Genomic DNA, 18,046 nt, shown 5'->3' on the forward strand with positions numbered 1-18,046 from the left:
ATAAATACATAAATAACATATGAGAAAATGTGTACAATAATATCAATTGCAGCACTGAATGCTTGCAAAAACAAACCAAAATGTCAGTATCAATAAGCTGAGGTACACGAATACTATGGAATTACTATTCCATAGCTATTAGAAAGACCAATACGAACTGATCTGGAAAGAAGCCTAGGTACTCTTATTAAGCAAAAACAGCAGGTGACTGAGGAGTGTTATGGAATTATTTTATTTCGGGTGAAAAAATAAAACCCTCCAAATGGGCAGATGAGTTCTCCCTCTACATATAAAGATTTACGGAAACATACAGAAAGTTTAACATTGGGTATCTGCTGGAGGACAAGTAAAAAAGATAGGGAGGAGAAAATAAAATGTATATGTCTTTATTATCTGACAACCAGCACACATTGTTTTTGCAACTAAAACAATCAAGGAAGCAGACATAGGCTACAAAGAGATTAAAGTCAGCAAGTCTGAGATATAGTGTATGCTCATAAGTATCATTAAAGCATGTCCAGATTTTTAACATGGTGAATGGGGATTTGGGACCACAAAACAGAAACTTTTTCTTCTTTTTCTAATTGCTATAATATCAAGAAGCCTACAGAGCTCACAGCCTGTCTCCTCTCGTGTGGAAAGCTCTCATGATGCCCTGGAGTCAGACGGTGAGGCTGGGTAACCGGGGAATTTCAATGTAACACGTTTCAAACCCTGCTGCTATACTTCGGGAATTTGTCTTGGCCTAGATAACAGACTAGAAAGATCAGAGAAAATAAAAGATATTACTATTTATTGCTTGCTTCACCATGTCTAATGGAGGCTAAGTTTTCTTTTTTGGCCCCGCACACACCAGAAAGCACACCCAACATTGAATCTACCCTTGGTTCTCTCTGGCAGTCACAGACAGTGTAACGTTGTTTTATTTTTTTATTTTTTTTCCTAATCTAGGAAAAATATTGACTACCATCCCAGAGAGCATTTCTATATATTGATAACCTCAAATAAATATATCACAGTATTTCAAAACACTTTTTATAGAAGCATCTTATTGTCAAACAGGGCATGAAATGTGAACTGTTCTAAATTCTCTAGTTCCCTTCTTGCCTGTTTATCTAAGTATGATCTAACACAGTATCTGAGCAAAAAGACCAATTAAAGAGGTCAAGGAATAGCATTAATCCAAAACTGACTTGTTTTGACCCAGAATACAACTTCCTTTCACCACTGACCCTTGCTTGCTAGGACAGACCAAAATAAGTACATTTCTCCTCAGCGCTAAATCACAAATGATGCCAGCAGCAAGACTGCTTCACATCCAGGCCCCTGGGGGTTTTCACATGACAGGGGTCACAGACCGAATGAAATAGCCTTTTACAGGAAGGCTGAATGGCACTTTCTGAGGGAATATTGATCTAAAAATGTATAGCCCATTAGATCCAACCCACAATGTAATCCTGTGTGGTATAAGCCAGACGACTCTTTACCCTAAAATTTTTGAGAGGCAGTTTATATTCAGAGTATCTCATAAAACACTCTGCTATTCTCTTAAAAATATTTAGATACATGTAAATAATCATATTAACTTGATTATTAAAATATTTTTGTAATGGTAATCTCAGATTACAATAGGCCACAATAAGATTTAATTAGTTACATTCTAGAATCACAGAATTATCAAGGAGATCAAGCAGCCTATTATGAGTTTCATCTAATAACTGATCTAATTTTTTCCTATAATAATTTTCTTTTAATTTGTTATGGGGGTAGAAGGGAGTGAATAGGAAGCCATTCCTTTAGTCTCCTCACACATACATATTATTTTTTACTACTATTAATTTCCCATTATTTCTCTGTTTTCTTCTCTCAGCCAAGTATGAGTCCATAGGTTTCCTCATAGGAGTTTTAGGAATTTCCCTCAGTCTATTATCAATGTTCAAAGTACTCTCCATGCAAACTGTACTCTTCGTTTCTCTAATCTTTAAGACAAACACTGAGAAGAAAATTTAACTTTAGCTTTTAAAATACATTCCCCAACCACTACTAACTGGAAAAAAAAGTAAGACCATATGTATTTGATGATACACTTTTCAAATATATAAATTCTGATATTAAGAAAGTTATATTTGACAATATATTTTAAAATTCAACTAAGAGCTATTTCAAACTACTAGTGGAGCCCACAATTGTTAAATATTATACTTCTGCTGCCATCTTGTGGTAATTGTTGAAATCTCTCTATGTCTCCCCCTCTATTTTCTCCCCACCGTAGCCCCTCTTTTTTGTTGTTTTTCCTACCTTTAGGAGGGTACTTCTATTCAAACCTTAAGGATTCCCTTTCTTAAGCCACTGGGGAGATGACCTGAACTATGCTCTAGAGAGAAAAGTGAATGTTCGCAAATTCCTCATCCTGTTTGTAATATACTTCTTTTCTCCTTGCATTTTTCTCATTTAACAACAAAGCCATTCCTTTTAACAACATAATTTTTTTTTAAATCATAGTTATAATTTGGAATAATCTAATTTTTTTCTACAAGGAAAGGGAACAGATTAAGGGAAAATAAATGTGTATCCGATCAAAAATTTTGCCCTTCCAAACTTTTTCCAAATTGTTTATTTACAAAGAAAGGGGTGAGGGAAAGCATCATGTATTTCTCCTATAAAATGCCACATGATGGAATGACCCTTCACAGCCACAGGCATCTACTGTCAGGAATCAAGAAGGAGACTGCAGGAGGAAACGAGAGGCCTCACTGCGGAGATAGTACAGGAAGTGAGAGCTCCCCAGGGAACACAGGCTGGATGGAAGTGGGTGCCCCAGCATCCTTTATTATTTCTATGCTGGCCTATTCAGCTATGGACCTCACTGACTCATGGCAAGAGAGTTTATAAATCTGAAGGAGGATGAGAATCAAATGTTTTTCTGATGATGTATTAACGTGAGCAATTTTTAACCAGAATGACTTATCCTCAAAGCAAGAGTATACTTTATGAAAACCACCATCTCCATCTAACTCTATGTCCCCACTGCAATTCCCATGAAGGAGTTGACAAACAGTATGCAAGGAGTCATTCAGACACAGATACAGTAGAGAATTAGGCCAGAATTCTTCAAACAGGGCAGTGGGAAGCAAAAACACAAACGGGAAAACAATCCATTCCATTCCTTGTTGAAAATGACTTTAAAACAATCTTTTCCAAACCTTTCTTGTGTACCCATATTGACATTATGCACAATCTGTATTTTTACACCTCATTCTTAAAAAAAAAAAAAAATCTATGAACTCTTAATACTTAGCCTCACTCTCAACAACATAACTACACAGCATGCATTTGATGTGATTGTTATATGTTTTCTCACAACACGTTTAAAATGTCTATAACTATAAAATAAATTCACTTGTCTACCACATAGAAGCATCCCTGGTGCCACCAATTACATAAACATCACACTTTGGGAATCATTGTTATGAAATATAGGTGCTAGCTAAGTAGAATCTAGTGAATCTTACAACATTTACTTATAAATAAGTAGCGTTAAGTGACACAGAGTCAAGATTCTGATTTTTAGAACCATAGCTCAGATCAGAGGCTCTCAAACATTTTTTTTCTGCAGTGATTCACAAGATAGATGACATTCCCATGTGCAACATACTCTTGTGAAAAGACAAGACTGTCTGTGGATTATGTGCAATTTCCTGCCATATATTTGTAATCTTCCCAGTCAAGAAAGCCAATTGGAATGCAAGAAAATGGCTATCCCTCGGGAGGTGCCTGTGAGTGCATGCAATCTTATTTTTGAAGAAACAAATTATTCATGAATTTTGATTTTTAAGCCATTATTTACTCGTTTCTACCTTACACCTAATCAAATACACACCATTGTCATGGCACCACAGTTAAAACCTGCCAGAGTAAAGCATAGGATATTGGATTGAGTATTTTGGAGTGATACTTTTCTCTGAGAGAAGACTAAATTGAGTATGAACTGGTTTTATTATTAGGAAGGCTTCAGGGCTTTCAAAATTTGTTTTTAATACACTCTAGATAGTGCTGCTCTTACCTCTTCTCTGAAAAGTAGCATGTAGGAAGAGAAATGTATGGTAAGCTGAGGGTTTTACTTGGCTGGAATTTTTACTGTAAACAGACCTGGTTTCTACCCAAGGGTTTACAATCTGAGATACAAAAGAATTTTCTATTTGGAAAATTTTTAGCATATGTAGCCAAGGCCCTTGGTGACCATGTGATACATGAAATTAGCATTATCTGCACCTAGATAATAAGAAGCATCAAGAAAAACATTAACATTTACCCAAAGGCTTATAGATTTGCTTGTTAGACAATAGTACCATAGAGTTGAATAAACAGACCCATGAATATTTGTAAGAGGCAAATATACAATTATTTTTAGAACCCTATAAGGTTTTTGCCAGTACTTTTCCAGTGTTTGAGGTCAGAGTGCTCAAATAAAGACACATCTGAGAATTTAAAACACATTTTAAAGTACTCTCTAAATTGGACTAAAAAGGAAGGACAGTCTGAATTAGGAATAAGTCCGAGAGGACAATTGAAGAAGTGTAGTTGCAAAATACCTATTTCAAATAAAACAGTCAAACTAAATCCTAACAAGCTGATTACAGTAGACATCTTCCTGGATTTGCCTTAATAAATAAACACTCAGATGAAATCAGCACAGTCATGTTATCATCTTGCACATGAAAGTGCTATCAATGGGTTCAAATACATAACAAAATCAATCCAAATCAAATCCCAGAATAACAAATTAACTGCTTAGGACTAATTTCCAAGAATATATAAAATCAATATGTACTAGAAAAAGGTTGAAGATGCGGCTAGTACATTGGACAGGAAAAAATTACAAGCAGTATTTTAAAACTTTTGAGTCAATATAAACTTAATATTGATTGAATTTAAAACTATATAATTGTTTAAGGTAGTATGGGTTCCTATCATATTAATATGTAAGAAACAATTTAAAAATGTTTAAAATGAAATCAACATACTATACCCCAAAGTTGGTGATCCATCAGTAATGTTTAGTGAGTAGTGCAGAGAAAGTTAAGCATTTTAAAAACAAATTATGTTGTTTAAGAACAACAATAAATAAAACAGGGGATTAGTTTCTACTACCAGTCATTCTATAATAAAACAAATCTATTTAAAAGATATACATTTTCTGGATATATCCATTTCGCAGTGTGCAAATATTTTAAAGCATTGTTTTGTTGCTGTTGTTTTGCTTTGTATTTTGAGATGGAGTCTCACTCTGTCATTTTGTTGCCTAGGTTGGAGTGCAGGGGCACGATCTCTGCTCACTGCAACCTCTGCCTCCCGGGTTCAAGCGATTCTCCTGCCTCAGTCTCCCAAGCAGCTGGGACTACAGGCATGTGCCACCACGCCCAGCTAATCTTTATATTTTTAGTAGAGACAGGGTTTCACCAGTTTGGCCAGGCTGGTCTCGAACTCATGACCTAATGTGATCTGCCCGCCTTGGCCTCCCAAAGTGCCAGGATTACAGGTGTGAGCCACCGTGCCCAGCCTAAAGCATGTATTTTCAACATGAACGATTAATAAATAATTACTTCTGAAACCTTAGAAAATTTAAATTATATAATATCTGAAACATCTGAGAACATGAAAGATTTTAAGAGATTAGAGTAAGAGTTTCAGTAAGAAATCTGCTCCATATTTGCTGTTATATGACTTCTACAAAGAAAATAGATCTAACAGGAGTTAAAGATGTTAAGCCAGAAGAAACACAAGGACCCGAAAGAGAGACACACAACACTGGCAGATCCAGGAGCATGGAAAAGGAGATGAAAAACCATCACTCGGTAAAAGAAGGATGAAATACATCAACAAGGAGTGGCAAACGCTGAATCCAGTACCTTGTTCTGGGCTAAGCACTGGGCTATGTGACTAATACGAAGCACAAGCATTTTACAAACTATAAGATGCTGTGATCTACTTTATAATAAGAAACCTAAGAAATAAACCTTCCTTTCTGCAGGAAACTGATTTGGACCAACCTAGCGGGTTTTCACAGTAATAATTACTATAAGAAATGTACATTTGTAAATTTAATAAAGTGGTGGCAGTTTGACACATGTATGTGTTCATATATACACACATAAGTATAACATATATTTTTCTTTTCCCTTAAACTATTTTTTCTACTTCCTCTTTTCTCTTCAGGGAGCCAACAGCACAGCATACCAATGACTCTAGACTCAAGGTCAGTATTCCTTTCTGACAATTCCCAAACTTCTGAGCTTTCATTTTTGTGAAACAGGATATGCTATCCCTGGTTTATCTCAGAGCTCACAGTAACTTCCAAGAGCTACAAGAAACCTAGATAACAAAGGTCCTGAACTCTGATAAGCAGATTCTCAACGGCAAATGAAAATAATTATTCATACCCTGAGCAACTATGAAATCACCTGAAAATCTTATCAAAAGAAATGGTTTTAACGCACTCTCAGCATCTCTTACATGCTATGGTGAGAGGGCACTAGGAAACAGGCCCTTAGTCAGGAAAGAGCAAAAAGATACGACATCTTTTGTTTTTTCAGGTCTGTTAGAAATAGTTTCATGAGGGTCAGATTTCCAATGAATACATGATTAAATGTAAACTTTCAACCTGTACACATATTGGTAATTCAAATGGAACAAGAACTCCTGGTGTATTACAAATACATTTGGAAAACGCACACGACTCTGGAACCTGAACTAACCCCAAAGCAAAATCAGTGTGTCTTAAATAACAAGTATAAACAGATACGTTGAAGACATCAATTCACCAACTCTGGTACCGATGCAAAAAAAAAAAAAAAAACCCTAAATTTTCTTTCTGGTCTTATTTCTGAGATCCTTTAAAGGACACTTCCACAATGATTTGCTCAGTTTTCTCGTCACTAAAATCAAGACACTACCACCTCCTGTACAGCTTTGAATGAAAGCATGTGTGAAGTGCTTATGCTCAAGCCCTGTCCTCTTCAAATCACATATGGCAAGATACGGGGATGTTTACACGTCGTGCTGCCTAAAAATCTTCCTTTCCCTTCCTCAGCCTGCTTCCCCTTAAAACCTTGTCAGAAATATTACTCAGCTGAGTAAACTAAATAAATATCCTCTCCCAAAAGCTCCTGTTAGCATATTACCATGTTCATCAGAAAGAGGTAACAGGTTAACATATTGGCATATTATCATGCAGTAATCAATCCACATCGATGGTGGGACACAAGTGACAAATAGCAAAGGGTATTCAAAGGAGGCAACCAAGGTCATTTTCACATCCTTCATAACTGTATTATTCATCTGCCCTGCCTGTAACACAGCACTGGGATGAGGAAGGAAAAAGAGGAAGGACTGGTAAATGGCAATCCCAAGAGCAGGGCTGAGGAAATTCCAGCCTGGCACAGCAGATCCAATGGACATGTGCTAGATACAAAGGTTCATTGGTCCCATTTTCATGAGGTTAACCTATCACTGGCTCTAAGACTTCTAACTCCCATTCTAATTTAGGGAATGTTCATTATTTCCTCTTTGGAAGGATTCCCCACTTACTAAATTAGAACCAGTCCTATTCCAAGCTTATATAGTATAGTGGTTGAGTACTTGGGCTCTAAAATCTTCGAGATTTAGGTTTGAAACTTTATGGCGTTTCCTCATAGTGATACCTTAGACAGGTGACTTAAATTTCTTCAAACCTCAGATTCCTCACCTGAAAAGTGGGGATGCCTTTTAGGGCTGCTGTGAGAAAACAATGAGCTACTGCAGGTAAATAGCTCAGCACGGCGCTAAGATTGCTAAGATTAGCTATCTCTATTATTGCTTTCATTGCTATTTTACAGCATTGTGTATTTTCCATGTGAACAAATAATAAATAATTGACTCTGGACCCAGAATTCAGCTGAGACCTACTCACTTCATTGACCTTGCTTATATAAGAAGTAGGCCAAACTCCTTGATTTAGTCCTAAGGTGAAATCAAATGTGAATTGGATCAGAGAGGCAAAAGGTAATGAGTTTTCTGGGGCATCCATCCCAAGGCATCCATGTCCCAGTGAAAGGAAGTTCCACTTCCAAATAATCAACTTACATTATCAAGAATCAAGGGATTCATGACAAGAATAACTCAAATGAATCTGGAATACATCTATTTTTATTCCTGTAACAGATTAATATTGATTCTAGTCTTTCCTTAAACTCATTAAAAAATTGTGTGCAGTTCCTGAGCATACACTGGCTAACTAGGCAGCCAAAATAAGGAATTTGGTGCATGCAAAAAGAGTAAGGGAAACGATTAAGGATAATAGGTAATTCTTGATGTGGAGTATATTCATTAAGAAAATCAAGAGTTCACAGAGATCTATGTAAAACACTTGGAGTTCTTTTGCAGAAAAACAGTATTTTAAATATAAATGTAAAATATCATCACCATCATCCAAAACAGCTTGCAGTTTTCAAAGATAATCACTTGATCCTTACTGGGCATTTCTTAAGGGGTCTAAAAATGAGTACCGCAATAAGTCGGATATATTCTTTGTAAACATGATCATCATATTGTACACTTGATACTTATGCTGAGAGCTCAGATCTTCCTTTCCTAGTATAATTTTCATCTAAGCATTCCTTAGATACTTAGATCATTCTTAATGGAGATTGTGCATTATACCCTCTGTGGACACACAGAAATCTAGCTAATTGGACTGACTAGATTACAGTTGTTAATGAATTCCATTTCCTTCATCTACAATACATGCTTAAGATATATTTGTCACCTATTACATAAGTTTTTAAGATTGAAATCATTCATTAAAGCAGTGTTTATAGGCAAAAGTTTTTCATCATTCTTTTCAATAAATAAAATTCCTACACAGTCATCCTTCAGTATCCATGGGGGATTGGTTCCAAGATCCAAGGATACCAAAATCCACAGATACTCAAGTCCTTTGTATAAAATGATGTAGTATTTGCATAAAACCTACACACATCCTTTCATATACTTTAACTCATCTCTAGATTACTTATAATACCTAATGCAATATAAATTCTATGTAAATAGCTGTTATATTGTATTGTTTAGAAGAAAAAACTATACATGTTTAGTCCAGGCACAACCATTCCTTTTTTCTTTCCTGAATATTTTTGATCCTCAGTTGGTTGAATCCATAGATGTGGAACCCATGGCTAGAGAGGGCCGGCTGCGCTTTCAGGCTACATTTCTGTTCTTGTTGATATAAAAGCTGGGTGTCTTGAAAAAGTTTGAAATGAGCCTGTAGCCTTAATAGTTATCATTCAAATGCTACAGAAATCATAACTGAACACAAGCTTTGCAATAAAGCATTCTCTTTCAGCCCCAGCATGCCCTTCAGAATGGCACAGCCTTTTACAAAAAACAGGTGAGGTGATGGAATATCTACTCATCAAATCCTTATCTGAACATTTCAAAACAATTTTTATTTTAAAAGCATCTTGTTTCATATTAAATGTTGTATCCCAGAAATACCTTAATAAAGTATTTCCTTTCTTGGCCAAAATAAGGTATCTAGCCAATGATAATTTCGTACTGTCTCTTTAAGTGCTAGGAAGAGTACCTAATTCTAATGGTTACTATCCCCATATACTATACCGGTCAAAAATTTTTAAACTCTAATGAGTCAGCTCGCTGAAAATAACTCCACACTTCCATTCAAAAGTATGAAACTAAACGCTGAGTGGGAAACAGTTTACCCTCACTCCCAGTGTAAACCAGCCCAGAGAGGAAGTAGAAAAGTACTCCAGCTATTTGCTATAGACACAAATATGCACTGACCGCTATTGCGCATGATCCACTCATGATGAATGTTCCTACCCCTAACATGAAAATGTTGGAAAAGGGAGGGGAAGAGAGAAGGACAGATCAGCCATTTCCTCCCAGCACATACAAAAAACAACAACAACAAAACACCTCCTTTCATTCTTAAGAGATTTCTTGCCTCTTTGAGAGCAAATCCTGAATGAGAGTGGACTCTGGGAAGGAGGGCTTTTCTCCTGTCCCCTCCATACCCTGGTTAAATCTCCTCCCTGCTTAAAAGCGTTGCTGTTACTGTTTAAGGGGCATAGCCCAGACACAGAAATCTGAAATTTCAAAAATGCGATAAAGCCCTAGCCCAGCAGCCCTGGGAGGCGAGCAGCTGCCGGGTGACCGCTGATGAAGTGGCTTCTTAAGGAGGTGGGCAGATTGATTCCAGCTGCTGAGCGCAGGGCAGGGCAGCCACTCGGAATGCACAGTCCGGCTGAGACTAGACTCAGCAGCGGCTTCCCAGGCAAGGGCAAGGCCAAATATTAGCTCTGTTTGCAATCCTGAGAAAAGTAAGGAAAATGCCACTGTTCCATCCAACAGGGACTTTCAAGGCAAGATGGGCCCCAAGGTGCCATGTGGACAGTGTCACTTCGTAAGTGGAATGTCACTCAGGAAATCTGAAAGCTGTCTTCTGAGATGGCTGTTCAGAAGGTCCCACAATTTCTAAGAGAAGTCCTTTCTGTCTGATTCCTGTTTTTCTCCCCGCTCTGGCTCCCAGCTCCTCGTCTTCTTCTAATAACTCTGAACCCCCGCTCAGCCTCCCTGGCTCCCCATCCCATATAATCAATACACAAGAGGGACTCCAGAGGCAGACACGGAAGAGGTGCAGTGGACCAGTGGGAGACACTAAGCACCCTGGAGCTGACCTGGATGGGGACATTGGAGAGGACATGCTCTTCAGAAGAGCTTGCCTCAAAAATGAGAGAGCTAAACGAAGAGAGGGGGACTAGTTTAGGAGTCCCCTGAGGGCCCCAAACTCAGATAGCAAGTGATCTAAGAAGAGGGAAGGAGTAAGAGAGGTAGGCGGGCATGAAGGCACGCCTAATGGAATATTCAATATCCTGAGAAATGCACTTTCGGCCCTGCACTTCCAGGGACTAAAAGCCAGTAATGGGCTTTGGAGTCTGCACTTCCTCTCCCTAATGTCCAGAGGCGCTTTAATGCTGCAGCCAATCGATCAGCCTTCTCCGGTGAAGGCGACGAGTGGAGTGCAAAAGCTTCCTACTTGTGGCCAAAATCCACCCAGCCTCCTCTGCACACCCCAAAGGAGCGACATACAACTTTGAACTGGCAGGATCTGTCTCTTCAAGTGCCGGAGAGGAGGAAAGGAAGGAGCCCGGAGGCGTCCTGAGAAACAGCCTACCCTCACCCCTCCGCCCTCTTCATCCCAACTTTTCCAGGGAGGGATTCAGGGGAAAACAAAAAGGGAGGGCGCAGTATCCACTTTGGGACAGGGCTGACGAGCAGCCCCAAATCTGCTTCAGGTGCAAGGCCACTGAGCGGACTCCAAACCCAGAACAGCTTAAGGTGTTGCACTTCTGGAAGACACAATCAGAGCAAAGGAACGTCCAGAAGGTGGGGTTTCTTTGCAATGTCTTGCTGACATCACAGCTGCCTTGAAAGTGACCCTGTGAACAAACCTTTCCCCGCCTCGCCCCCATGCTCCAGGCTGGATTCCTGCCCTAGAGACGAGCCCCTGTCCCGCTTCTCCCCGTCCCCGCGCCCGCCAGCAGAGCTCAGGTTCTGGGCAAGTTCAGTCCCTAAGTTGAGCCCAACCCCGTCCAGCCTCCAGTCGCCCCTCCCCGGGAGGCTCGGACAGCCCCACTGAGCATGTCCAGTGGCCTGAGTCCGGGGGGTCGCCGCTAGGAAGCTCTCTAGGCCCCTGGATGGGCAGGGTTGGGTCCCTGTGTGGACGCTCCCAGCGGGGCGCACGGAGGACAGCCGCGCGACTGCAGCCGAGTGTGGAGGGCACAAGTTAGCCCGCGCGAGTAAACTTTCCGCGGTCCTCCTCCCCACCCCCACGCCACAGGGGCGCGTCTCCCCGTGGAGCTAGCCTTTCCCAGCCCGGCGGAGACAAGCACAGCACGTGATGGGCAGAAATAAAAATAAACACTTCCCATTCCCGGGCCGCGGGGCCACCCCCACTCTGCGCGCCGCAGCGAGCAGGGGGCGCCCTGGGCCGACCCGCCCCCGGCCTCTGGCCAGAGCCCCCCGCCTCTGCGCCGCGGGCCGAGACGAACACCCGGGCCCACGGCCTCGGCGCCTACCTTTCGGACTTGGTGAACTTCCGGAATGCCTGTCGGAGGTCGTGGAAGGACCTGTACGTCTGCGGCTCGGCCGAGATGCCCTGCGCCCGGGTGGTCCGGGGGCCGATGTGGGTCGAGGGCACGGGAAGCACCGACTGGCATTTGTGGAGTTTCCTCTTCAGCTCCTGAATTTCCTCCTCCTTCTCTGACAGACGCTTCTCCAGCTCTTTGATCCTCTCCTCCTTGAGCATGAGAATCTTGGCAAAGTCTTCCTCTAGCTCGCTCATTTTTTCACTGAGCCCCTCCGCGAAACTTTTTCTCGGGCGGCGGCGGCGGCAGCGGCGGCAGCGGCGGCGGCGGCTGGGACGGCAGCCGGGAGCGGAGGGCGCGGGTGAGCGAGTGAATGGGCGCTAAGTACTCGAGCGCGGCGGAGTGCGCCCCTAATGCGGCGCGGGGAGCCTCCTGCTTCGATCCGCTTCTGCTGAATGGACTAAAAGCACCGAGGGGAGGATGAGAAGTCTAAAAGCGATGGAGAGGAGAGGCAGAGTGCTAATCTCCAGTCTCTCTGGGGAGTAGGTGATTATCTTTCATTGAGAAACCAATTAGAGCTGCCCTTCCTCCCCTGAGACCCCCTCCCCCCCGCCCCCCTTGCCTAGTCACTCCGTGAGAATACGCGCGCGCCACCCCACCGACAGTCGAGTTGCTAGCAGACGGTTGGATCAGAGAGCCTAGTCCCACTCCATCACACAAAACTCACTCTTCCACGCTATATGGTACCAAGGGAAGGGGGTGGGGTGGGGGGGAGCTTTATGCCACTTGATCCCTGAAATAGCAACAATTACCATGTGATCTGGCGGATGACGCAGCGCTTGTAACTGGATCCTAAAGAGTGTGAGTGTGTGTGTATGTGTGTGACATTTCATAAATATTAAACTGCCTTTAGACGGTAACCTGCATAAATTCATCTTGGTCTTTGCCTTTTGCCTCTTTTCTATTTTTGATGCCTGGATGGATTCAGAAAGGAAGGGGTGTGTGTGTGTGTGTGTGTGTGTGTGTGTGTGTGTGTGTGTGTGTTACTGTGAAGTCCCATGGTTCTGACCCTAGTAAGAATGACAGGGCAATACCAGTTACAAGGTTTTTCAGCGTAAAGCCTTACTGGACATAGTGAACTAAAATTGTTGGTGGGAAAGTGAACTAAAATTGTTGGTGGGAAAGTTGGATGAACATGTGGTAATGAGCCAAATGATTATGGAAAAGAGAAAGGCCATGTGTTAATTGTAATCGTTTTGTGTCCGGCTTTTTTTTTTTTTTTTTTTTTTTTCATCTATTACCCTTCAGTCTTGTATACAGAGCATCCAAATTATATCACAATCTCTTTCTCAATGGCTCAGAAGTGGTGGCCACCAGTGCTAAGCTGGGTCACCCTACAAGTTCCAGTTTGGGGGAGAAATTGCATCTTTAATTATCTGTGTTTAGGTCTTATCTGTGCATCCACCATCTACCCTATGCTAAAGGGATTATTCTGAATAATAATAGAATAATCGCGTATTCACGGATTCTTACAATTTCCTTTTTTATATCTATATATCACAGACAGCATTTACATAACATAAGTCACTATTTGAGAGTCTGATTTGGTAGTCAGTGAGAGGTATTTCTTCCGATAATAGTCAACACATTGGTAATTTTTTTAAGGGAAAAAAATAGTTGCAACTAAGATACCAGAAGATTGTTTCCTAAATAGTAATTTTTCTTAAAAAAGAAAATTCAATGTGTAATTACTGGCTACTTACAAAAAAAATTATTCTACCTTTTCTGAAACAAGTGTATATTTTATTCTGGAGATTTGTTTATTATTTACTGTTCGACTTATCTGATTTTTGTACATTAAAAATGTTTTATACCACATCTGAATTTCTTAATTGCACCAGATGCTAAAGTCTGGCTATGTCTACTGATGTTTGAGAAAGGGTTCTTAGTGTTGTTGACAGTTGCTATTCTGTTGCTTCTGTCTATGAACTTAATCTGCTATTATCATTTTACACAGACTAAAATAATTGACATTTAAAAATAATACGTTAGAGAAAACCTTTGATCACATTCAAAAATCTAGGCATAGCTTTAACTTTATTTACAGGAGAAAAAAATAGTTTTAAAATGACTCTTAAAAGGTTTTTTTGTAAGTCTTACACTATCTTAAATGGAGATATTCAAATGTTTCTTCTGCTTATTAAAAAATAAACCTTTAAACTTAGATTTCACACATGCACCTCAAAATCTAAATTCATACCCATCTTCCAAAATAAAACTTATTTTTGAATAGGTCAGTTTTAATTTAAATAATGTTTATTGCTAGTGACATTAAATGTTGTCCATTGGCTTAAGAAGTATTTAATTTAGACCACAAGGAAAGCTTGAGAAAAGACATGCTGGTAGAAGAATAAACACTGAATTATTAAAAATCATGTCATAGTATATTAGAGCTGAAAGAACTTTGAAGATGATCTAACCCAACAACCTCATGTTATAAAGGAGGAAAATGAGAACTTGAGAGGGAAAGTCCAAGATCACTTCAAGGGCAGAAGTTTGAGTCCAGGACGCCTAATACCCACGAAGCATGCTTTCCCTCCCACGCTGCTTCTAGCATGGATCCAGAAAATTTAGAAACTCTATGATTCTGATGATCCAGTGTTGAAAGATGTGACCTTACTCTCTGTTTCTTATTTCTAAATCTGTAGTAGTAATATGTGAAAGCAGAGTATTAATGAAACCTTAGGGTTTTTTTTTTTCTTTTTTTTTTTCCTTAAAGGAGAAGGTCGCCATCTAGTGCCCTTGGAGAAATTTGCTAAATAAAAATCTTAATCACAATTAAACTGAGGTTATGTCCTTAAATACCTGTCTGGATGTTTTCATTTCATATTTGTGAGAAATAAAGTAAACAACAAGAATTTTGTGTCAAACTAATTTTTTTTTTTACATTTGATATATTTTAGCCTGTTTGATGACAATTATGATTCTCAACATTTATTAATATGTGCCAGCACAGGGTTAAGCCCTTTATGTAACTGATTTTAATCCCCACACTTACTCTGTAAGATAGGCACTATTACTCATTTCTATTTTATAGATGGAGAAACTGATGCTTGGCCAGATTAGATAATTTGCCCATGGTCACATTGTCCAGATTTGACCCAGGCTATCTTAATACCCTATGCAGCACAGCTTCTACTCAAAATGCATTAAAATATTCACTTCTCTGTGAGCCCAGTGACAAGCAAAACTAAAATATCTTCCTTGCTGGGGACACAGTAAGTGTAAAATCACATATAAACCCAGATACATTCCTAAGATTCTGGTGTCTAACAATCAATTTCCTTACCAAAGTTGTTTCCCTAGTGATATTTTGGGATATATAATACATTTTATATATAATTTCAATTTTTAAGCATCTGTGCTTTCAAAAACTATGATTGTGCTTTGCCTCCCTTTCTCTCTTCTGTCTAATAAGGAACACTTTCTAGAAAGGCTGAAAGCATGTAAGATGTAAGCAGCTCTTCCAGGATTCCTGTACTTTAATCCAGGACAGCGTCACAAGGGCCAATGGGAGGACAGGTCTATAAAAAACTCTAAAACAATAATTAAACTGACTAAAAGTCAATCTACTTTTTATTGTCTCTATTTACTAGAAGTTACAAATATCAGTAATAAAATATTCCTCCTCCTCCCAAAAATATTCTCTTGGTCTAAGTACAAAGGATTGCTGTGTTTACTGTTGAGCAGGTGGATCGCTCTCATCACCCTACCCTTGGAATAACACTGACCTTGGTGCACATTGTACACACTCAGACCAAAGAAAATTGTCATGTGCGGATGGTTAGACTGAGGTTCACATGGATGGCAGCAGAGAAGCCCATAAAAGACATTTAGGGAAATGAAAATAGAGACAGGGATCTGAGCTTGTGAAACAGGTAAGGATTCACAAAATTCAAACCATATCTTTATTCCTAAATACTTGTTGTGGTTGTAAAAAAATGGCAATACTTGTGAAAGACTGGAAACAATACATTTTGCACCAACAGATGCAATTGGTGAACTAAAGAGTACGGAACTTAGAACCAAAAGATTGATATTCACATCTCAGTTCTGTCACTTCTTGAGCTCTGTGCCCTTAGGCAAGTTCCTTAACTTCTGTGAGATTCACTTTCATCATTTGTAAAAGGAGAAGTTACCTATGGTCCTTTTAACCTTGCTACCTTCAATGATTCTATGGAACTCCACTTCCCCTGTGACTCCCATTATGAAATTATCGATCTGTTCTTATAGACAACATCCATCCAATAACTTCAACTATGTTTAAAACTTTGAGAGAAGAAAGAATTAAGATGGAGTCTGGTTGGTCTTACAAAAATTACAGTGTACTTTTGGATTAATAGAAGATCATTTTGCTTTAATTCAACATCATACGAGATGTGGCTTTAACATTGTTACCTGAACCAGCCATGTTGTTTTGATCAGAAAGTGTGGTTACACCTTGAGTAAGATAAAATCTTGAAGTCCTGAAACACACCCACATTGACATTAACCAACACACAGAAGATGAAAATGGCAAATGAAGTGTTGCCTTAATTAAACAAACTTCAAAAATAGTTTCTGTTTACTGGATTTCCATAAAGAATCATAAGAGTTATTTATTTTTTTGAGACAAAGTCTTGCTCTGTCATCCAGGCTGGAGTGCAGTGGTGTGATCTCAGCTCACTGCAACCTCCGCCTCTTGGGTTCAAGTGATTCTCCTGCCTCAGCCTTCCAAGTATCTGGGATTATAGGCGTTTGCCACCATGCTTAGCTAATTTTTGTATTTTTAGTAGAGACAGGGATTCACCATGTTGACCAGGCTGATCTCAAACTCCTGTCCTCAAGTTATCCACCTGCCTCAGCCTCCCGAAGTGCAGGGATTGCAGGCATGAGCCACTGCGCCCAGCCCATACGATTATTTATTTAAATAAATAAATAAATAAGTTTGTAAGAAGAAAATGTATATAAATGCTTTTCACAATGTAGTCCTATTGATGTAAATGAAATTCTTTCTCATGCGGGCATACAACAGGAAGACCATTGCATTTTATTATTTTCTGTGATATCTGTCTACAGGTTTGAAAAAAAAAAGTTCTTTTTAGAGATCATGAAAAATAAAACTGACCTAAAAATCGTGATATTTAATATATTATAGAAGTAAAAATTCTGCAGTAAATTTGAAACCATGGACCTAAAATACGAAGACAGGGATGCCATGTAACTTGAGGAGGCCAATAATTTCACCTCCCTGAGCCTCAGTTATCCTAACTATAAAGTACAGATATGGAAACTAAATTCTCCTGCACCTAGACCTTTAAGACTCAAATGAATAGGAAAGCCAAATATCATTTATTATTTAAATTTAACCCTATATAAATAAATATAAGTAACATGGTAATGTAAGCCCTTCTTTGATTTTTTGGTGGAAGGATAGCTCACCAGGGAAAGAGTAGGGGATGGGGACAGGATTGGTGGTGGTGGTGGTGGAAATGTTTATACTGCATTTATATCCCCCAAGATTTTCCACCCCTGGTAGTGTCTTCTCCCAGTTACTCAATCAATATACAATCAAATATTAATAAAAGTGCTGCTGTGAAGAGAATCTGTAACTATAATTAACATCTCAAATCATTTGACTTTAAGAGAGAAAACTTACCTGTGTGGGCCTGACCTAATCAGGCAAGCCCTTAAAAGAGATTAGGCTCCTCTTGAGAAACGGATTTGAAATGTGATTGGGATTGGACTCAAGAGAGATCTCCTGTTACTGGCTTTGGGAATGGAGCAGGCTGCATGGCAAGGAATGCAGGTGGACTCTAGGGATGTAGAGCAACTCCTAGCTGACATCCAGTAAGGAAGTGGGG

The 18,046-nt window shown here is 39.6% G+C and overlaps 1 protein-coding gene across 1 annotated transcript in view; it reads right to left on the bottom strand.

Annotated features, from left to right (window-relative positions):
- PRKG1 (protein kinase cGMP-dependent 1) overlaps nucleotides 1–12,640 on the bottom strand; it is a 1,337,040-nt gene extending 1,324,400 nt beyond the window's left edge. The window contains exon 1 of the mRNA XM_005565848.4: nucleotides 12,135–12,640. Within this exon, the coding sequence (XP_005565905.1) occupies nucleotides 12,135–12,400 (266 nt within the window). The 5' untranslated portion in view covers nucleotides 12,401–12,640. The remainder of the gene's footprint in view (nucleotides 1–12,134) is intronic.
- Between the last annotated feature and the right edge of the window lie 5,406 nt (nucleotides 12,641–18,046).

The sequence above is a fragment of the Macaca fascicularis genome, chromosome 9 (assembly GCF_037993035.2).
Source record: "Macaca fascicularis isolate 582-1 chromosome 9, T2T-MFA8v1.1".
NCBI lineage: Eukaryota > Metazoa > Chordata > Mammalia > Primates > Cercopithecidae > Macaca > Macaca fascicularis.